The 24014-nt window shown below is 43.3% G+C and overlaps 1 protein-coding gene across 1 annotated transcript; it reads right to left on the reverse strand.

The window, feature by feature from the left end:
• Positions 1–8964: 8964 nt before the first annotated feature.
• Positions 8965–21569, reverse strand: LOC143933073 (dispanin subfamily A member 2b-like). Its single transcript, XM_077456028.1, has 2 exons — positions 21293–21569; positions 8965–9295 (listed from the first exon to the last, which is right to left on the reverse strand). Exons 1-2 carry the CDS (start codon positions 21461–21463, stop codon positions 9128–9130), a joined length of 339 nt encoding a protein of 112 aa, XP_077312154.1. The 5' UTR covers positions 21464–21569; the 3' UTR covers positions 8965–9127.
• Between the last annotated feature and the right edge of the window lie 2445 nt (positions 21570–24014).

The raw sequence follows: 24014 nt of genomic DNA on the forward strand, positions 1-24014 counted from the left end.
TATATATATATATATATATATATATGGCATTTTTTCTTTTCTTACTAGTAATGGTGGCGATATATATATATATATATATATATATATATTTATTTATAAATTTAAATATATATATATATATGGCATTTTTTTCTTTTCTTACTAGTAATGGTGGATATATATATATATATATATATATATATATATATATATATATATATATATATATATATATATATATATATATATATAATATATATATATACATATACATATATATCCCCTATTTTGTAGACACTATAACTTTTGCGCAAAGCCATCAATATAAGCTTATTGCATTTTTTTTTTTTTTTTACCAAAAATATGTAGTAGAATACATATTGGCCTAAACCGAGGAAGTACATTTTTTTTTTTTACTTTTTTTGGGGATATTCATTATAGCAAAAAGTAAAAAATATATATGTATATATTTTTTTTAATTGACGCTCTTTTTTTTTTTGTTCATAGCGCAAAAAATAAAAACTGCAGAGGTTATAAAATCCCACCAAAAGAAAGCTCTATTTGTGGGGGAAAAAGGAGGGGGGAGGGGGGTTAAACCTTCCGGAGCTGAAGTGGTTAAGCACAAGTTAACCACTTGAGACCCGCGCTATAGCCGAATGACGGCTACAGTGCGGACCTCCTTTGCCGGGACTACGTCTATTAACGTCGTCCCGGGCACGAGCCCCCTCTATGAGACTCGCCTGATCACGGATCCGAGCAAGGGGTCGATCCCGACCCCTTACCACGTGATCAGCTGTCAGCCAATGACAGCTGATCATGTGATACAACGGAGCCGGTAATCGGCTATTATTCCTCCTCGCGCTGACAGCGCGAGGATTAAAAAAAAGAGCCGATCACCGGCGGCCGTGATCGGGACATCAGTCCCGATCACGGCCAGCTTACTAGTGCCCACAGTGCCACCCAGCAGTGCCTACAGTGCCACACATCAGTGCCCACAGTGCCACCCACAATCTGCCTGAACAACGGTGCTGCACCCCTGTGCCACATATCCATGCCCATCAGTGTCATCCATCAGTGCCCATCAGTGCCACCCATCAGTGCCCAGCAGTGCCACCTATCAGAGCCACCTATCAGTGCCACCTATCAGTGCCCATCAGTCCCATCTATCAGTGGTACCTATCAGTGCCCCTTAGTGCCACCCATCCGTGCCACCCATCCGTGCCACCCATCCGTGCCCATCTTTGCCCATCAGTGCCGCCTTATCTGTGCCCATCAGTACTGTCTTATCTGTGCCTATCGGTGCCACCTTATCTGTGCCTATTAGTGCCGCCTTAACTATGCCTATCAGTGCCCACCAGTGCAGCCTATCAGTGCCCACCAGTGCAGCCTATCAGTGCCCACCAGTGCAGCCTATCAGTGCCGCCTCATCCGCGCACTTCAATGAAGGAGAAAAATGACCTGTTTGCAAAATTTTATAACAAACTATTAAACATGATTTTTTTTTATTTTTTTATTTTGCATCTTTTTTTGTTTGTTTAGCAAAAAATAAAACTCCCAGCTGTAATTAAATACCACAAAAAGAAAGCTCTATTTGTGGGGAAAAAAATGATAAAGATGTCATTTGGGTACAGTGTTGTATGGCCGCGCAATTGTCATTCAAAGTGCATCAGCGCTGAAAGCTGAAAATTGGTCTGGGCAGGAGGGGGGTTTAATTGCCCAGTAAGCAAGTGGTTAAAAGAATTTTGAAATGGAAATAACAAAGAAAACACGAGCGATGATATGACAGCCTACAGTACTGGAAGGATTTCTGGGTAGAGCAGATGTCAGGTCGGGTCGGAACATTTGCAGCTCCCACTAACAAAGCTCCCCCGCCACACATTCCACTGGATCTGATTAGAGACTGAAATGCTTTGCACCACTTGGCATCCCACCACCCGGGGGGGGGGGGCCCACTCTGCGCACTCGCCCTGCCTCACCCCTCTGCCCTGCAGGAATTTACTAGAGAGATACACAGGAAATAGAACCCAGAAGGTCCAACTGATTTCGAAAGCGACTTCCCGAGGGATTGCCGTAAAATAAAAACAAAACAAAAAAAAAAACATATCTGAGTAAGGAATAATAAATGGTAATCTCCTGGGAAAATAGCGGAGACTCGGGATGGGAACGTCTCATAGAAGCTTTAAAGTAGCATTAAAGACTAGACATGCGGCACTGCGGAAAAATTTGTTCGATTTCGTTAGTTTTTCAGGTCATTCGTTATGATCGCAATTCGTAAATTCCAAAATCCGAAAATAAGAAAGAAAATCCAAAAATTCGAAAGAGTAACTAACTAATAATACATTTTTTTAAATGTGGCTGTTATTAATAATAATTGATTTATTCAAATTTTTCAACAGCCACATTTGAAAGGAAATTCCAACACCTATAATATAATAGTTAGTAATAGTTAAGTTATTATTAGTTCGTTATTATTTCAGATTTTCGATTTTTTTGGGGGTTTTTGAAATTTTCACGAATTTTCCGTAATTAAGAAGATACGAATTTTCAAATATTCTAATTTACTTATTAATAATAATTTAATTATTCAAAGTTTTATGGAAATGAGAAGATTAGAAAATTCGGAACTTCGTAACTTTGAAAATTCATGAATTAGAAAATTCGTAAATCCGTGAACTTGAAAATCCGAAAACCCCAAAATTCGAAAAGATGAAATAATAACTAACTAATAATAACCTAACTATTACTACCTAATTAAATTATAGGTATTGGAATTTCCTTTTCAAATTTGCCTGTTAGTGAACATAACGTATATGAATTTATCAGAAGTTCTGAATTATCCAAAATAATGGAATGGAAAAAATGAAATGGAATGGAACAAATTAATAATAATAATAAATAATAATAATAATAAAACATTATTATTATTATTGTTATTTATTAATTCATTATGTTCCATTCGTTTAGATGCGCCATTTGTTATTTTTGATAATTCAGAACTTTGGATGAATTTGCATTCGTTATATTCAGTAACAGCCATAACTTAACTATTACTAACTATTCAATTATAGGCATTGGAATTTCCTTTTCAAATTTGGCTGTTAGTGAACGTGACGGATACAATTTTATCCGAAGTTGTGAATTATCCAAAATAATGGAATGGAACAAATGAAATGGAATGGAACAAATTAATAATAAATAATAATAAGAATAATGAAACATTTTTATTATTGTTATTTATTATTATTAATTTGTTACGTTCCATTCGTTTAGATGTGGCATTTGTTATTTTGGATAATTCGGAAAACTTCGGATGAATTCGGATTTGTTATATTCAGTAAAAGCCATAACTTAACTATTACTAACTATTCAATTATAGGCATTGGAATTTCCTTTTCAAATTTGGCTGTTAGTGAACGTGACGGATACAATTTTATCCGAAGTTGTGAATTATCCAAAATAATGGAATGGAACAAATGAAATGGAATGGAACAAATTAATAATAATAAATAAAAATAATAATTATAATAATAATAAAACATGTTTATTATTATTGTTGTTATTTATTATTATTAATTCTTGACGTTCCATTCGTTTAGATGCGACATTCGTTATTTTGGATAATTCGGAACTGCGGATGAATTCGTATTCATTATATTCAGATTTTATCCGAAGTTCTGAATTATCCAAAATAATGGAATGGAACAAATAAAAATGGAATGGAACAAATTAATAATAATAATAATAATAAATAATAAAGATAAAATGATTTTATTATTGTTATTTATTATTATTAATTCTTTATGTTCCAGTCATTTAGATGCGGCATTTGTTATTTTGGATAAGTCAAAACTTCAGATAAATTCATATTCATTACATTCCCTAACAGCCATAACCTAACTATTACTAACTATTAAATTATAGGTATTGGAATTTCCTTTTAAAATTTGGCTGTTAGTGAACATAGCGGATACGAATTTATCTGAAGTTCTAAATTATCCAAAAAAATGGAATGGAACAAATGAAATGGAATGGAACAAATTAATAAATAATAATAATAATAATAAAACGTTTTTATTATTGTTATTTATTATTATTCATCAGTTACGTTCCATTGGTTTAGATGCGGCATTGGTTATTTTGGATAATTCGTAACTTCGGATAAATTCGTATTTGTTTCGTTCACTAACACAAATTTGAAAATTTGAAAGGAAATACCAATACCTATAATTTCATAGTTAGTAATAGTTAAGTTATTATTAGTTATTATTTCAGATTTTCAAATTTTGGGGTTTTCGGATTTTCGAATTTATGAAGTTACAAATTATCCAAAATAACCAATGCCGCATCTAAACCAATGGAACGTAACTAATTAATAATAAATAACAATAATAAAAACGTTTTATTATTATTATTATTTATTATTAATTTGTTCCATTCCCTTTTTTTGGATAAATTTCTAATTTACGAATAATCGTAAAAATTTGTTAAATGGGTCTTCGTTAATTTAGATATTTCCCAATTTACGAATTTGCTGAAATTCATAAAAAAAACTTGGAACGAAACGAATTGCGCACGTCTATTAAAGTGGGGTGCCCCCTAAAAAATTTTTGGGAAAAAGTCAGCAGCTACAAATACTGCAGCTGCTGACTTTTAATAATCGGACACTTACCTGCCCCAGGGTCCAGCGATGCGGGAGAACGAAGCCCCCCCCCTCGTTCCCTGCTCCGCTTGCAGCGCCGGCATTCTTACTGTGGGCACCCTGCTGTGGCTTCACAGCCGGGCACCCACTGCGCATTTGCGAGCGGCGCCGGGCGCCGTGATACGCCGCACAATCATCTGGGACCCGTGACAGTTCCCAGATGACTGTGCGGCGCAAGGGAAAGTGATGTCACCAACCCGGGCAATGAAGAAGGCAGACTACGAGGGACCCCCTAGCAACAGGCATTTAGAGGTGAGTAAAACATTTTTTTTTTCCAATTATATATATTTTTTATTATTTTTTATGAATTTTCAGCAATTTTTTTTTTGGTGGCAACACCACTTTAAAGACAAAACTTGTAATTAAATTTTGGACAGCGTAGGAGAGGGTTATAACCCCTGTCAGTTTTTTTTATTTGTTCCCCATTGGGGAGATTTCTCTTCACTTCCTGTCCCAACATTCTGTTTCAAATGCCATTTACGCACTGACGTACCCTAAACCCAGTCTGTCCAGGCTGTATGGTCACCTGCTGACTTGGCACCATCCACAGGCAGCTTAAACTCTTCAATAAGACACAAGTTGAATCAGATGTTTTTCCAGTCTTGTGACGTGTAAGCCCCTGTACACACGGTCGGACATTCTGCCAACCAAATCCGTCGGATTTTGTCCGACGGATTGTGTCCAAAACTGTTGCATACACACAGTCGGACCAAGTTGTCGGAAAATCCGATCGTTCAGAACGTGATGGCGTTATTTCGTTACGACGGGACTACGTTCAGGCTAGTAGCCAATAGCTTTAGTCTAGGAATTTGATCTGAGCATGCGTGGCACTTGGTCCGATCTGAATTCTCTACACATGATCGGAGTATGTCCGATCGGACCAGTTGGTCGGAAAATATTTCCAACATGTTGGAAAATTGGGTCCGAAGGATATTCCGACGGAATCAGTCCGATGTATACCACACACAGTCGGATTATCCGACAACACGGTCCGATAGGACACATTCCGACGGATTCTCCGACCGTGTGTACAAGGGCTAAGAAGCCAATGGGGGAGATTTACTAAAACTGGAGGGTGCAAAATCTGGTGCAGCTCTGTATAGCAGCCAATCAGCTTCCAGGTTTTATTGTCAACGATGAAAGGAGAAGTACAGCCAAAAGCTTGCTTGGCTGTACTTTTCCTGTGGATCACAGGATTGCAGTTCATTCTGCACTCCAAAAAAAAAAAAAAAAAGACAATGGACACGCTAGGACTAAACTAACTAGCACTAAACCACAGGGGAGGACAGAGGAAGATACCAAGTCACTTGAGTAAACATGTTGTAGTAGCCCAAAGCTGACACTAGAAGTCAGCATATATCAAAGCAATAGTAAAAGACAAAAGGGGGCTGGGGGGAAGTAGCACAAGGATCTGGCACAGTAAATCACTTTAGAGAAAAATAGAAAAGTTGTCTCACATGCCAGCTGGGGAGATATGGCCTTCATATATCACCTGCTCATCCAAAGGAATAGACACTAAGACCTGGTCTAAACTGAAGAAAGCAGGAACCTTGGCTGCTTAGCCCCAACTCATTTTGCCTAATGACCAGGGAGCAGCCAATGCACTGGCTAACAGCCCATGGGAAGCCTGATATGGAAACTGGTAGACTTGAGAAAGAGGGTCATTGCCCAGAAACATGTCACCTAGCTACCTGTGTGTGGCTGCAGCTTGCTCTTAGAGCATGCCTTATTCGTCTGTGATAACTGCCCTTGGATCCAACCTCCTCCCATGGCGTCTTGTCAGCTGGCCGGCCGCTAGATGTCTTTCTCATCCCAGCAATGCAGGGCTGAGAGTGTGCGGACCGCTCACAATACTGCGAGCGCTTGTGGTGGTGTCCAACTATCATTCCTTCCCGTACAGCCAGCCAGCCGACAGTGAGCTGTGGGACTCTGCCATCGCTCCCCCTGTCCCCATGGACAATAGAGCACACTACACCCACCTGGCTGTTAGCTAGTGCATTGGCCATTTCCTGTTCATTAGACGCAACTGGCTGGAGCTAAGCAGCATCCTGAGGATGTTCAGGATCTAACATGGGCAGCCACAAATGAAAAGGCAAGCTCTTTAAGGCAGGTGCGTCCATGCACAGGTAGCCCAGATAATGCATTTTGGGGGCCTGTCCCCCTTTCTGAAATGAAAAGGCAAGCTCATCAAGGCAGGTGCTATCATGCACAGGTAGCCTAGATAATGCATTTCGGGGGCCTGTCCCCCTTTTTTTAGTCTACCGTGTCCATATCAGGCTTCCCGCTGGCTGTTAACTAGTGCAGTGGCCATTTCCTGTTTATTAGGTGCAACTGGCTGGGGCTAAGCATCATCCAGAGGATGTTCAAGATCTAACACAGGTGGCTACAAAAAAAATCCATGCACAGGTATCCCCAATGACACATTTCAGGGGCATGTCCCCCTTTCTCAAACTACTTTGGTCAATATTGCGCTTCCTATCTGACTGTTAGCTAGTGTGTTGGCCGTTTCCTGTTCATTAGACTCAATGGGCTGGGGCTAAGCAGCATCCAGAGGATGTTTAAGATCTAACAGAGGTGGCCACAAAAAAAAAGGCAAGCACTCCAAGGCAGGTGGACCCACTCACAGGAAGCCCAGATGACGTGTTTCAGGGGCATGTCCCCCTTTCTCAATCTACTTTGGTCAATGTTGCGCTTCCTCTCTGGCTGTTAGCTAGTGCGTTGACCATTTCCTGTTCACTAGACTCAATTTGCTGGGGCTAAGCAGCATCCAGAGGATGTTTAGGATCTAACAGAGGTGGTCACAAATAAAAAGGCAAACTCTTCAAGGCAGGTGCATTAATGCACAGGTAGAGCCCAGATGACATGTTTCGGGGAGACCCCCCTTCCTTAGGTCTACCACGGGCCATATCTGGCTTTCCATCTGGCTGTTAGCTAGTGTGTTGGCCGTTTCCACTCACAGGAAGCCCAGATGGCGTGTTTCAGAGGCATGTCCCTCTTTCTCAAGTCAACCGAGGTCCATATCGGGCTTCCTGTCTGGCTGTTAGCTAGTGCATTGGCTGTTTCCCAGTTCAATAGACTCAATGGGCTGGGGCTAAGCAGCATCCAGAGGATGTTTAGGATCTAACAGAGGTGGTCACAAATAAAAAGGAAAGCACTCCAAGGGTGATGCATTAATGCACAGGTAGAGCCCAGATGAAACATTTTGGGGGCAAAACCCCCTTTCTTAGGTCTACCAAGGGCCATATCTGGCTTCCCATCTGGCTGTTAGCTAGTGTGTTGGTCGTTTTCTGTTCATTAGACTCAATGTAGCAACATCCGGAGGATGTTTAGGATCTAACAGAAGTGGTCACAAATAAATAAGCAAGCACTCCAAGGCTGATGCATCCATGCACAGGTAGCCCAGATGACCCATTTCAGGGGCATGTCCCCCTTTCTGAAGTCTACCGAGGTCCATATCGGGCTTCCCATCTGGCTGTTAACTAGTTTGTTGGCCATTCCCTGGTCATTAGACTCAAAGGGCTGAGGCTAAGCAGCATCCAAAGGATGTTCACGATCCAACAGAGGTGGCCACAAATAAAAAGGCAAGCTTTCCAAGGCTGGTGCATCCATGCACAGGTAGCCCAGATAACACATTTCGGGGGCATGTCCCCCTTTCTCAGGTCTACCTGTGTCCTAATCAGGCTTCCCACTGGCTGTTAGCTAGTACATTGGCTATCCCCTGCTCATTAGACACAATGAGCTGAGGCTAAGCAGCATCTGGAGGATGTTCAGGATCTAACCGGGGTAGCTGCAAATGAAAAGGCAAGCTCTTCAAGGCAGGTGCATCCACTCACAGGTAGCCCAGATGACGTGTTTCAGGGTATGTTCCCCTTTCTCAAGTCTACCAACGTCCATATCGGGCCTTCCTATCTGACTGTTAGCTAGTGTGTTGCCCGCTCCCTGTTCATTAGACTCAATGGGTTGGAGCCAAGCAGCCAAGGTGGCATGGCAGCTTTCTCCTGCTTACGGATCAGTGTGGATCAAGGGAACCTTTTTCAAGCAAGAACCCATGTCTTCGTGTCTATTGCTTTTGGATGAGCATAAACCAATACCTGAGGGATCCTTCTTCACACCATCTGCATGGAGTTTGAATGTAACCAAAATGGGGGGGGGGGGGAGTTATGTCTTTTGATATCCAGCACCTTCATTTATAAAAAATGTAATGGTTAAAACTACGCCTTTACCTGTTTGAATGGAGTCACCCAATAAAATCTCCTGGAGTTGGTTTCATCACAATAAACGCACAATTTAACTTTTTAATTTGTTTTATTTACATTCCCCCCCAACCACCCCCAACCCCTCGGCTGTGTGGTATGAATATGTTTCCTTCTTCATGGTGTGAATATATATATTTATATACTGCTTATGTATATCTCATAGTCGTCTTCCCCCGGACGTCCCGCCGCTCCTTCACTGCATTCCTTTATTATACATATGCATTCCGATGACAAAGTAGAGGACAAAGATAGCAATATAAATAACGATGCCGATCACCGATGAGGCGATATTCAGCTGGTAGGTGGTGCGGGAATATTTTGATGCCACGGTGTCATTTTGTAGGTAGATGGCGTCTCGTGTCTGAAAGAGGCAAAAAAAATAAAATAAAATTATTATACATTTATATAGCTCTGACATATACCGCAGCGCTGTACAGAAAACACTGAGCCAATCATATCAGTCTTTGCACCAGAGGAGCTTACACTCTAATGTCCCCTCCCCCCCAGTCACATCAGTCTCTGTGCCAGAGGAGCTTACACTCTAATGTCCCCTCCCCCCCAGTCACATCAGTCTCTGTACCAGAGGAGCTTACACTCTAATGTCCCCTCCCCCACAGTCACATCAGTCTCTGTACCAGAGGAACTTACACTCTAATGTCCCCTCCCCCACAGTCACATCAGTCTCTGTACCAGAGGAGCTTACACTCTAATGTCCCCTCCCCCACAGTCACATCAGTCTCTGTACCAGAAGAGCTTACACTCTAATGTCCCCCCCCCCCCCCCACAGTCACATCAGTCTCTGTACCAGAGGAGCTTACACTCTAATGTCCCCTCCCCCACAGTCACATCAGTCTCTGTACCAGAAGAGCTTACACTCTAATGTCCCCTCCCCCCCAGTCACATCAGTCTCTGTACCAGAGGAGCTTACACTCGAATGTCCCCTCCCCCACAGTCACATCAGTCTCTGTACCAGAAGAGCTTACACTCTAATGTCCCCTCCCCCACAGTCACATCAGTCTCTGTACCAGAGGAGCTTACACTCTAATGGCCCCTCCCCCACAGTCACATCAGTCTCTGTACCAGAAGAGCTTACACTCTAATGTCCCCTCCCCCACAGTCAAATCAGTCTCTGTACCAGAAGAGCTTACACTCTAATGTCCCCTCCCCCACAGTCACATCAGTCTCTGTACCAGAGGAGCTTACACTCTAATGTCCCCTCCCCCACAGTCACATCAGTCTCTGTACCAGAGGAGCTTACACTCCAATGTCTTCCCACAGTCACTCACTATTATTATTGTACATTTCTATAGCTCTGACATACACCGCAGCGTTGTATGGAGAACACCGAGCCAGTCACATCAGTCTCTGTACCAGAGGAGCTTACACTCTAATGTCCCCTCCCCCACAGTCACACACACTATTATTATTGTACATTTATATAGCTCTGGCTGTCTGACATAAACTTACCGAACTAAGTTGCCAGTTTGGAGATGACACAGGGAACTGAGTTCACAAACGTCTGACACAGATCAGCACCTGCTGCAGCCTCTCAACTTGTGATTTACTACAAAGTTATAATGTACAGTCTGATCACTCGTGGGGGGGGGGGGGGGTTTACTGAGGAAATGAGACAAGGTTACAGTGTACAGTCTGAGTGATCACTGGGCGGGGGGAGGAAATGCAGCAAACTTGGTGACATCATCTCAGTCTAGGCAAAGTCACTGACTGGAACTCAAGGACAGCTTTGAAATGATAAAGTCAAATAAAATAAAAAAATTCATAAAAAAAAAAATAGTAAAAAAAATAAAAAAAATAAAAAAATATATATATATATATATATATATATATAAAATACAATTAAATAAATAACATTATAAATAAAATAAAATGTAGCGCCGGCTCCTGAAGAGCATGCACTATGTGTTTTTTGGCATTTAATATTCCTGGAACCCCAGTTTGGTTTTGGGTTTAATTCCTCTAAATTTTGGCCTCGGTACCAGTCTGGCTGGATTGCATTGTGTTCTGCTTGTCCATAGGTGGCGCTGTCATCCCTGGCAGGTGCTAGAGCGCAGTCCAGTTGGGTGCATTAAGTGCCAGTTCTCTCTCGGAACCAGCTCAGTGGGAGTGTCACTCTTGCTGTGCATTCTGGGAGAGGGTACTTAAGGTGTTGATGTCACGTGCTTCGGGGTGTTCCGGTCTAGAAGTGCCTTCTGGCTGTTTGATCCTGGTCCTCCTGACCAGCTCCCAGGGCTCTCATGGCCTGGGGTGCGGATCCACCCGACTCCAAGTCTCCCGGCTGGCTGGCCCGAGGCAAAGTAACTGAAAGAAGGATTCGGAGGTGGTCCGGTGCCGTCTCGGTTTGTGGAGAGGCCCAGCAACCGTAGAAGCATCCAAGGGGAGGACTCTTCGGGAAAAGGCCACGCAAAGGTTGGCTTCTTGGCAGGAGCCTGGAGGCTAAGCTGAAGGACCCCAAGCGAATCTGGTCTCATATGGTATTGCCGGACCGTACCGTACGAGGGGTTCTTTGAGTTGTCTACAGCTGTGAATGGATATTCTCTGGAGTTCCTAGTGTGAGAGACTCATTTTTTCTATTTGAATTAGTGCCAAGAGTACCTGGACTTTCTACCTAAACCCTCTAACCCTACATTGAGAGATTGTGTTTGTTTATTCCTTATTGCAAATAAAAATCCCTTAAGCGGATCTGGCGTCAGTCTCTACAGTTCTTGGGCCATCTCTACCACGGGAAACCTCTAGACGCACACGAGGTCACGCAGGTAACGGTAAGCCCAATTAAATCAGCGGCTCCTTGAGGGTCAGTGCTACAAAAATATGACTGGATCTGCGCTCTGTAGATATCTCTGTAGATATTTCTGTAGATATTTCTCTGTAGATATCTCTTTAAATATCTCTGTAGATATTTCTGTAGATATTTCTGTAGATATTTCTGTAGATATCTCTGTAAATATCTCTGTAGATATCTCTGTAGATATTTCTGTAGATATTTCTGTAGACATTTCTCTGTAGATATCTCTGTAGATATCTCTGTAGACATTTCTGTAGATATTTCTGTAGCTATCTCTGTAGATATCTCTTTAAATATCTCTGTAGATATTTCTGTAGATATCTCTGTAGACATTTCTGTAGATATTTCTGTAGCTATCTCTGTAGATATCTCTTTAAATATCTCTGTAGATATTTCTGTAGATATCTCTGTAGATATTTCTGTAGATATTTCTCTGTAGATATATTTCTGTAGATATCTCTGTAGATATCTCTGTAAATATCTCTGTAGATATTTCTGTAGATATTTCTCTGTAGATATATTTCTGTAAATATCTCTGTAGATATTTCTGTAGATATCTCTGTAGATATTTCTGTAGATATTTCTCTGTAGATATCCCTGTAGATATTTCTTTAGATATCTCTGTAGATATTTCTGTAGATATTTCTCTGTAGATATCCCTGTAGATATTTCTTTAGATATCTCTGTAGATGTCTCTGTAGATATATTTCTGTAGATATCTCTGTAGATATATCTCTGTTTATATCTCTGTAGATATTTCTGTAGATATATTTCTGTAGATATATTTCTGTAGATATATTTCTGTAGATATATTTCTGTAGATATATCTCTGTTTATATCTCTGTAGATATTTCTGTAGATATCTCTGTAGATATATTTCTGTAGATATCTCTGTAGATATATTTCTGTAGATATTTCTGTAGATATTTCTGTAGATATCTCTGTAAATATCTCTGTAGATATATTTCTGTAGATATTTTTGTAGATATTTCTGTAGATATATCTCTGTAGATATCTCTGTAGATATTTCCGTAGATGTCTCTGTAGATATCTCTGTAGATATTTCTGTAGATATCTCTGTAGATATATCTCTGTAGATATTTCTGTAGATATATCTCTGTAGATATCTCTGTAGATATTTCCGTAGATGTCTCTGTAGATATCCCTGTAGATATTTCTGTAGATATCTCTGTAGATATATCTCTGTAGATATATCTCTGTAGATATTTCTGTAGATATCTCTGTAGATATTTCTGTGGGTATTTTGGAAATGTCTCCCCCGTATCTTTATAGATTGTATGAGTGTCTCTCGCATACAAAGAGAACTTGTCTCCTTGGACCCTGGAAATGCCCGCTGGCCGGGCACTTGTTCTGTCTGAGGACAAAGATTGCACAGAACCTTCTAACCAGCGACTCATAAAATTCTGCAAAAACACGGATGACGGGAGGACGCGGCTGACATTTTTCCACCGTTCCTCAGCGCTGAACAAGGCCGCCATTCTTTCTCGACCACGTATGGTAGACCTTCGGTGGTCTCCGGGCCCTGAATGGTTCCACATGTCCCCGCGATGATCCCAGGAATTTCTTTTCTCTGCAGAAGGATATTTGTGGAATTCCGCGGGCGGAAAGTTGTGGAAATTTTTACTTCTTTGCGTCTTTTTGAGACCCTTAAAGCTGCTACAAACTCTGTGTGAATGGTCAACTCCCCTCCCCCGCACTGCAAGGCTCATTTTGTTCTCCTTATTCCCTGCTCTTCCAGCAGATGGCGCCCTCTACTTTCCCCCAGTTGTGGACGGGGCTTTGGCGCAATTATTTACAGTGCAGGACTGATGGTTCTGCATTGCACACCATGGTGTTGGAGTGCGACCACCAGACAGAATGCCAGAGGGGAGGGGCTCTGGGAACCAGCTGCCGGGAGAGGAGGAAGCCTGCGGGAGCGAGGAATAAAGTAAGTATAAGCGATTTTTAATGCTACCCCTGACGAAAATTAGAGTTTAAGTTTTGGAGTGGGGGGGGGGGGGCTGACTGCAAAGGCAGTTTCTTCAGAGTCACTGGACCCCCCCCCAAGACAATGGCCTCATCTGCTTTTCTCTCCACAAGGATGGCGCCATATTTGTTCAGTCATCATACTGCACTCAATACATATCTACTTCCTGGACTGACAAGTAGATGGTGTTCACAAATTTCTGACACAGATCTGCCCCTGCTGCAGCCTCTCACCTTATGACTTGCTACAAAGTTACAATGTACAGCCTGAGTAATCACTGGGGGGAGGAGACTATATATCAAAAATCCCCCCTCTTAGCACAAATGACCCCTCTCCCCATCCCACCTCCCAGCAAAAATCCCCAATCCTAACATTAATCCTCAACCTCCCCTCCACCCACCAAATCCACCATCTCATAATAAATCCCCCCAGCACAAAAATACCCCTAAATACCCCCTCAAAATACAAATCTCCCCCCACCCTCCCTCCTAGCACACATCCTCTCCTCCCCAAAAAAACTCCAAAAAACAACTCCTAACTCCTGGTCACTGGAGACCAGGTCATCTAGTACCCAGTACCAGGTCATCTAGTACCCAGGACCAGGTCATCTAGCATCCAGGACCAGGTCATCTAGCATCCAGGACCAGGTCATCCAGCACCCAGGATCACGTCATCTAGCACCCAGGACCAGGTCATTTAGCACCAAGGACCAAGTCATCTAGCACCCAGGACCAGGTCATCCAGCACCCAGGACCAGGTCATTTAGCATCCAGGACCAGGTCATCTAGCACCCATGACCAGGTCACCTAGCACCAGGTCATCCAGCACCCAGGACCAGGTCATCCAGCACCCAGGACCAAGTCATCTAGCACCCAGGACCATGTCATCTAACACCGAGGACCAGGTCATCTAGCACCCATGACCAGGTCCTCTGGACCAGGTCACCTAGCGCCAGGTCATCCAGCACCCAGGACCATGTCATCCAGCACCCAGGACCATGTCATCCAGCACCCAGGACCATGTCATCCAACACCGAGGACCAGGTCGTCTAACACCGAGGACCAGGTAATCTAACACAGAGGACCAGGTAATCTAACACAGAGGACCAGGTCGTCTAGCACCCAGGACCATGTCATCTAACACCCAGGACCAGGTCATCCAGCACCCAGGACAAGGATGACAAACTGCTCCTGGGGTTGGGGGGAGAGAGGCCTTTAACAGATGATTGGAATAGTTGAAGTAAGTCCTGGCCAACAGTAAATGTCACAAGAAAGCCAAGTATAATACGTCCGGGCCAATATCAACAAGGTGCTGGGGGAAGGGCGAGCGCATCTCCAGCTGAGAGGCAACAAGCCAAACCGATAAAGCACAATATTATCTAAATAGACCCTTTCACACAAATACCGCCAAATTAGGAAACACATGACTCAGTGGAAGATGATGACCTCCACTGACCACACTGGGGGAAAGGGAAAAGGAAGAGAAGGGGACAAGATGATGGACGCCGAATTCCATTTTCTATCCTTTGTTAGAAAGTTCAGCTGGCATCTGAAGAATTAAGCTGACCACACAACAGTAGAATTTTATTCAAATTTTTAATTTCAACATTTGCTCATTTTTTTTTAATCATTAGTGGGGTCAAATCGACATTCGTTTTCGATTAATGTTAAACGCCATTGAAAATTTTAATTACTTTTGACCGGAATTCCTCAAGTCCTCATATATATTAAAGTATTTCATACGAATATGCATGCAAACATTTGTTCACAATTCCACTAGTGTATGGCCAACTTAAGTTCTCTTTCTTAGATAAGGGTTATCGAAAGTTCCTGGACCTCCAAATGGTAGACAGTAGTCTCCAGTTTCCGATGATAGTGTTGGCTTTTGACTTGTTTTTCCAAACTGACCTGTAAAAATCCTCGTTTTTGTCCAACTGTTGGGAGGTTTTGGTCCAACTGTTGGGAGGGAGCCTTAACCATCTGTTACTGAACTCTTAAAATATGCAGGTGGATCTCAGGTCTCGGAAGGAACTTGGTCCTTCAAGGCTTTCTGTTGGGATGGCAAATGGGCTACAAAAATGTCTCCAGCCAAGCTGTGGGTCCTGCAATCGGAGGAATTGATAGGGCCACATGAGAAGTGTCATCAGTCATCCACAATCTTGAAGTGGATCTCAGGTCTCAGAAGGAACTTGGTCCTGCTTGGAACTTGGAAAATGGGCTACAAAAATGTCTCGAGGCTCGGTCAACCTGTAGGTCCTGAATAGGGATGGGCCGAACACCCCCCCCCCCCCAGTTCGGTTCGCACCAGAACATGCGACGGGGAAAAAACTTGTGCGAACATGTGAACCCTATTAAAGTCTGTGGGACACGAACCTGCCCCAGGGGACATGTATCAATGCAAAGTTTTTAAAACGATCGTCATTTCAGGAGCAGTGATTTAATAATGCTTAAAGTTAAACAATAACAATGAAATATTCCTTTAAATATCGTGCCTGGGGTGTCCCCTTAGTCTGCCTGTAAAGTGGCGCATCTGTGTGATGTGCACAACAGTGCCACGGCAAAATGACATTTCTAAAGGAAAATGCTGTAATGTATTGTTGGATCCCGGCAATATAGATGAAAAAACTTGCTGTAATGTATTGTTGGATCCCGGCAATATAGATGAAAAATCGGCCAAAAAAAACAGCGTGGGGCAGGGGCGTTGCTAAGTGGAAAAAAACAGCGGTTTCAGTGCGAAGTCCAAGCCCGGGGGGGGGGGGGGGGTGGTTTAGGCTCACTTGCTGGTTGCTGCCTGGCTCACCAGTGCCCATCAATGCTGACCATTAAACTAACCTACCTGACACACACTGACCATTACACTGACCTACCTGACCCACACTGACCTACCTTACCGTTACACTGAACTACAAGACACACGCTGACCTACCTGAATATTACACTGACCTGTCTGACACACACTGACCTACCTGACACACACTGACCTACCTGGCACTGACCTACACTGACTTTTCCACATCAGACTACAGCTGACCTCCTCCTGCAGCTCAGCCTTACCTGTAGTGTGCAGCGCGCCCATCCTATTCATGGCCAGTCAGAGACAACAGGCAGCCAGAGCCAGGACAGGAGAACTGCCCGCCCATTAATACAGAGTGAGCGCCGAGCAGGGATCTCACAGTGTTCGGCACAGTCGCATTGTAATTATTATTATAATTATAATTTTTTTTTTTTTATGTATCATAATAAATAACAAAGTTATTTCAGAATAAATAGGGATATGGGAATTGTAACAATTGCTTCTGTCCATAAGAAGTGTACAGGTGGTGGGCTTGAAGTGGTTAATTGATGTACTTTTACTGGTACCCTCAGTTCAGCTTTGACTTTGCGGATCTGATAGAGAAAATTAAGTATTGTCCGTGATACTTTTTTTATTTGCACTAACATACAATTTTTCAGGACAAGCTTTCGGGGTATGTCCCCTTCTTCATGGTCCAAGCAGTACCGATTTACAAATTTTTAAGCAGAATGTAAAAACAACAACAACAAAAAAAAAATTCTTAGTTAAAACCAACCAACCGGATCTGATAGGAAAGGGTGGGGTGCGGCTCTAAGCCCTGGGTAGTGTTTATATTCTTTTTTTAGACTTTTCCCAAGAGATCTGTGTGCGGGGGGGGGGGGCAGAGAGGTGAGCATGGTGTGCCAGCCGAAGTAACCCGACTCACTGTGATATAAATATCCGTCTGTTGGGTTTGTTTAGAAAACATTCTATAAAAAGAGTTCAGCATAGCAGTCTCTGCACCTGAAGAGCTTACACTCTAATGCCCCCCCCCCCCAAGTCACACAATATTATTATTATACATTTATATAGCTCTTGACATACACCACAGTGCCGTACAGAGAACACTGAGCCAGTCACATTAGTCTCTGCACCAGAGGAGCTTACACTCTAATGCAGTGGCTCAAACATTTTTTTGGGGGCTGGGGGGGGCGCAAACAAACTGAAAAATTCATGGACAAAAACTCCATCAATTGCAGCCTCACTGTGCCATCAAATGCAGCCACTGTGCCCATCAAACGCTGCCACTGTGCCCATCAAATGCTGCCACTGTGCCATCAAATGCTGCCACTGTGCCCCATAAAATACAGCTACTGTGCCCATCTTATGCAGCCATTGTGCCCATCTTATGCAGCCACTGTGCCCCATCAAATGCAGCCACTGTGCAGCATCTAATGCAGCCACTGTACCCCATCATATGCAGCCTCACTGTGCCGCATCTAATGCAGCCTCAATGTGCCCCATCAAATGCAGCCACTGTGTCCCATCTAATGCAGCCTCACTGTGCCCTGTCAAATGTAGCCACGGTGCCCCATCAAATGCAGCCACTGTGCCCATCAAACGCAGCCACTGTGCCATATCAAATGCTCCCACAGTGCCATCAAATGCTGCCACTGTGCCCCATCAAATACAGCTACTGTGCCCATCATATGCAGCCACTGTGCCCATCTTATGCAGTCACTGTGACCATCAAATGCAGCCTCACTGTGCCCCGTCTATTGCAGCCTCACTTTTCCCAATCGAATGCAGCCTCACTGTGCCCCATCTAATGCAGCCTCACTGTGCCCCATCTAATGCAGCCTCACTGTGCCCCATCTAATGTAGCCTCACTGTGCCCCATCAGTTGGAGCCCTGAGCCTCAGTTACTTACCTTAGGCCGTGTGTTCCACGGAGCTGCCAATGTTCCACAGGGAACCGGAAGTAACCTCTTCACTTGAACAACAAAGCTCCCGACCATCGTAATCCTTTGGGCAGAAGCTGCTCAGTGCTTTGGATTGTGCCGCAAAGCAGGTCAAAAGCCTGCAAATAAAGCGCCTCGTCTGATATCCCATGGCGCTTCCCATAGTGTACTGTGTCCGGCGCCCAAACACAATGCACTTAAAGAACTTTTAAAAACAATTTTTTTTTTTAAAGGGACCTTTTAAAAAAACAATTTTTTATTTTTTACATTTTTTTATGACTTCTGGGTGGGGGGGCGGTGCCCATGCGCCCCCTATGGACAGGCCACCACTGCTCTAATGTCCCCTCCCCCACAGTCACACACTATTATTATACATTTATATAGCTCTGACATATACCACAGTGCTGTATAGAGAACACTGAGCCGGTCACATCAGTCTCTGCACCAGAAGAGCTTACACTCCAATGTCCCTTACCACACCCGAGGACTGCAGGTATCTGGGCACCTAAGGACAAAATGTTCTTTCTAGCCTATAAGATTCTACTGTGCAGATGTGCCCAGGAGAAAGAAGACATTGTGGTCCCCCAGTCCAGGTAAGTAATGTAGTTATCAGTATTCCCTGATGGCAGTGGCCTCTTTCAGGAAGATAATGCGCCCTGCCACACTGCAAAAATGGTTCAAGAATGGTTTGAGGAACACAACAACAAGTTCAAGGTGTTGGTTTGGCCTCCAAATTCTCCAGATCTCAGTCCATTGAGCATCTGTGGGATGTGTTGGGGGAAAAAAACAGTCTGATCCATGAAAGCCCCACCTCACAACTTACAGGATTTAAAGGATCTGCTACTGGCGGCTTGGTGCCAGATATACTACAGTTTACCTTCAGAGGTCTAGTAGATTCCACGGCTCAATGGGTTAGGGCTGTTTTGGTGGGAAAAGGGGCTCTTTTTGGCAGTAAAGGGGGAAGTAGTCAATATTTGGTGGGCAATTATAAAATTATGGTTGATGATTGGTATAATTATCCAGTAGGGCAGAGGATGGTGTCATTAAGGCAGAGATTGGTGTCAGTAGAGCAGGGGGCGGTCTCATTAGGGCAGAGATTGGTGTCAGTAGAGCAGGGGGCGGTCTCATTAGGGCAGAGATTGGTGTCAGTAGAGCAGGGGGCGGTGTCATTAGGGCAGAGATTGGTGTCAGTAGAGCAGAGGATGATGTCATTAAGGCACAGATTGGTGTCAGTATAACAGTGGATGATGTCATTAAGGCAGAGACTGGTGTCAGTAGAGCAGTGGGCGGTGTCATTAAGGCAGAGATTGGTGTCAGTAGTTTTTATTTTCATTATTTTATTTTTTACACTTTTATTTTTCTTTTTTTTATGATTTTTCATTTTTTTTTTTTTTTTAGGATCCCCATTAGGGGGCTTTGGTGAAATATCAGGGGTCTAAACAGAGGGAATCGGTGCCACACAGGGTCATTAAGGTGTGCCCAGACGCCTATGAAAGCAATATTTCTTCTCGGATATCTGTCATTCTAGGCATACATTTGTTCTTAAAATGTCTGCTATGTATTCAGCTAGCCGACACGGTCACTAAAATTGGAGGCAGCAGATAATACAGCAAAAGATCTATTATTAATAAATAATAATAATAATGATATTAATGATAGTAATAATAAATAATAATAATAATAATAATAATACATTTAATAATAATAATAATAATAATAATACATTTAATAATAATAATAAAAAATAATAATAAAAATAAATAATAAAAATAAATAATAAAAATATAAAAAAAATAATAATAATAAAAATGAAAAATAACAATAATTATAAAAATGAATAATCCAGAAGCCCCAGAGCAGTGGGACTAGTTCCATCTCACAAATGAATATGTCAATTTTTGTTCATTCTGTATAGATCAGAGAAAAATTGTATAGTCCTCTACAGCTTGCATGTACAATGTCTATATGAGGATTGTTTACTTTCGTGAAAATTTCTAATAAAAATTATTATGGAAAAAAAAAAGAATTATAATAATAATAAAAAACATAATAATAAAAATACTAATAAAAATATAATAGTAATAAAAATAATAATAATAATAAAAAATAATAATAATAATTAAAAGAATAATAATAAAATATATAATAATAATAAAAAATACTAATAAAAATATAATAATAATAAAAAATACTAATAAAAATATAATAATAATAATAAAAAAATTATAATAAAATATATAAAAATAATAATAATAATAAAAAAATATAATAAAATATATAATAATAATAATAAAAAAATTATAATAAAATATATAATAATAATAATAATAATAATAAATAATAATAACAATAAAAAAATGATAATAACATTTACCTTGACGGAGAAGATCAAAACAGCGATCCCAATTGGAAAAAAGCAACAGATCATGCTGCAGATGGGGTTTTGGTGAAATATCAGGGATCTAAACAGAGGGAATCCATGCCACAGGGTGATTAGGGTGTGCCTAGACACACCTGGCACACCCTGTGCACACGCCTATGAAAGCAATATTTCTTCTCGGCTATCTTTAAGTATAAGCATACATTTATTTCTAAAATATCTGCTGTGTATTCAGAAAGCCGACATGGTCACCGAAATTGGAGGCAACATATAATTCAGCAGAAGATCTATTATTAATAAATAATAATGATAATGATATTATTAATAATAATAATAATAATATTAATAATAACAATAAAAAATAAAAATAATAAAACAAAATATATAATAATAATAATACAAAATATATTAATAATACTAAAAAAAATAACAATAAAAAATAATAATAACATTTACCTTGACTGAGAAGATCAAGGCAGCAATCCCAGTTGGAAAAAAGCAACAGATCATGCTGCAGATGGACCATATCAGGTAATCCTTGTGCTGGGGAAGGCGGGCGACCGGTTCCGGCTGCATATTGATCACGGGGGATTGGTGCTGGTAGGAGTTTTTGGTGTTGCCCTCCATTTCCAGGATCTGCTCGCTTTTCTCTCTCACTTTCTTTCTCCTGCGCTGGCTGATGTGAGCGTCTATTCAGGATGAAGTGCTGGAGAGCTCCAGTGTGAGCCACGAGGGCGGAGTCTACGGGATTCAGGAGTCTTCTGCTGGACATAGACTTCCTTACAGCTCACAGGGGCTGATTGTATGAATTGGGCGCTCTTCCCTCCCAGACCCTCCATGGACCCCATTGGGCATCGGCCAAGTTTTTATTTTTATTTTTTCAGTTTAAATCAGCTAAAAACATTCCAGGTGCAACAAAATAAAATATATGCAAGGTCTTATAGAAATAGGCTCCACAGAAGGAGACTTGCTCTCTCTGGGGAAGCAGTGATCTCTCTGCAGAGGTCTGATTCAGATTTATAGCTCTGCAATCAGCAAAACTCAAAGTGGTTCTAAAGTCAGAAAGTTTTTTGCCCCACGCTCTGCTGAAATCTCCCCTCTCAGTACAGATCGTTCCCCCCCACCCCCCCCAAAAAACCCCAAGAAATTCACCCCTCTTAGCACAAAATCTCTACCCCCAAAATCTTCCCTCCTAGCACACATCTTCTCCCCCCCCCCATTTTAAATCCCCCTCCCAGCACAAATTACCCCCTCCTAGCACAAATCCTCTTCTCCCTATCCCCCCTCCCAACACAAATCCCCCTAAATAACCACTCTTAGCACCCCCCCCCCCCAAAATTTGCCCTCCTAGTACACATCTTCTCCCCCCACTTCAAATCCCCGCTCCCAGCAAAAATTATCTCCAAATCCTCCCCCCTGCTGAAATGCCCCCGCTAAGTACAAATCTTTGCCCCTCTCCCCCATCCTAGCAAAAATCCTTTATACCCCAAATTTCCCCTCCTAGTACACATGTTCTCCCCTTTCACTTCAAATCTTCCCTCCCTGCACAAATTCCTCCAAAATCCCCCCTCCTAGCACAAATCTTCTTCTCCCCATTCCCCCTCTCAACACAGATCCCCCAAAATCACCACTCTTAGCATCCCTCCAAATCTTCTCCCCCCCCCACTCTAAATCCCCCCTTCAAGCACAAATTACACACAAATCCCCCCATGCTGAAATCTCTCCTCTCAGTGCAAATCTTTGCCCCCCCATCCCCCAAATCCCCCTCTCCAAAAATCCACCCCCTAGCACAAATACTTTACCCCCAAAATGTCCCCTCCTAGTACACATACCCCCCCATTTAAATCCCCCCCTCCCAGCAAAAATGTCCCCTGTTAAACCCTCCCTGTTAAAACCCTGCCTCTTAGCACAAATCTTTGACCCCCATCCCCCAAACCCCCCCCCCCAAAAAAAAATTCACCTGTGCTAGCACAAATCCTCTACCTCCTCCTAGTACACATCTTCTCCCCCCAGTACAAATGCCCTCCAAATCCCCCCTCCTAGCACATATCTTCTTCTCCCCATCCCCTCAGCTGGGGAGGTGAAGGAGGCGTGCACAAGGACAGCTGGGGAGGTGGAGGAGGTGGGCACAAGGGCAGCTGGGGAGGTGGAGGAGCTGGGCATGAAGACAGCTGGGGAGGTGGAGGAGGCGGGCACAATGACAGCTGGGGAGGTGGAGGAAGCAGGCATGAAGACAGCTAGGGAGGTGGAGGAGGCATGCACAAGGACAGCTGGGGAGGTGGAGGAGGCGAGCACGAGGAAAGCTGGGAAGGTGGAGGAGGTGAGCATGAGGAAAGCTGGGAGGTGGAGGAGGTGAGCATGAGGAAAGCTGGGAAGGTGGAGGAGGTGAGCACGAGGGCAGCTGGGAGGTGGAGGAGGCAGGCATGAAGACAGCTGGGGAGGTGAAGGAGGCAGGCACGATGACAGCTGGGGAGGTGGAGGAGGCGGACATGAAGACAGCTGGGGAGGAGGCTGGCACAATGACAGTTGGGGAGGCGGAGGAGGTGGAGGAGGCAGGCACGGGGACAGCTGGGGAGGTGGAGGAGGTGGGCATGAGGACAGCTGGGGAGGTGGAGGAGGTGGGCACGATGACAGCTGGGGAGGCGGAGGAGGCGGCACGGAGACAGCTGGGGAGGTGGAGGAGGCGGGCATGAGGACAGCTGGGGAGGTGGAGGAGGTGGGCACAATGACAGCTGGGGAGGCGGGCACGGAGACATCTGGGGAGATGGAGGAGGCGGGCACGATGACAGCTGGGGAGGTGGAGGAGGCAGGCACGAGGACAGCTGGGGAGGTGGAGGAGGCAGGCACGAGGACAGCTGGGGAGCCGAAGGAGGTGGGCACAATGACAGCTGGGAAGGTGGAGGAGGAGGCGGGCACAAGGACAGCTGGGGAGGCGAAGGAGGCAGGCACAAGCACAGCTGGGGAGGTGGAGGAGGCGGGCACGAGGACAGCTGGGGAAGTGGAGGAGGTGGGTACGAAGACAGCGGGGGAGGTGGCCAGCACGAGGACAGCTGGGAAGCCGAAGGAGGCGGGCATGATGACAGCTGGGGAGGTGGAGGAGGTGGGCACAATGACAGCTGGGGAGGCGAGCACGGAGACAGCTGGGGAGGTGGAGGAGGTGGGCACGATGACAGCTGGG

This window comes from Lithobates pipiens, unplaced genomic scaffold, assembly GCF_037356315.1.
Source record: "Lithobates pipiens isolate NorthernLeopardFrog02 unplaced genomic scaffold, aLitPip1_a1.2 Scaffold_27, whole genome shotgun sequence".
Lineage (NCBI taxonomy): Eukaryota > Metazoa > Chordata > Amphibia > Anura > Ranidae > Lithobates > Lithobates pipiens.

Bases quoted from the DNA above. Each gene is read 5' to 3' on its own strand.
- LOC143933073 (XM_077456028.1), bottom strand. From the start codon at position 21,463: ATGGAGGGCAACACCAAAAACTCCTACCAGCACCAATCCCCCGTGATC. The intron at 9,296-21,292 runs GTAAATGTTATT...TGCCTCTTTCAG, and splicing joins CCTTGATCTTCTCAGTCAAG to ACACGAGACGCCATCTACCT.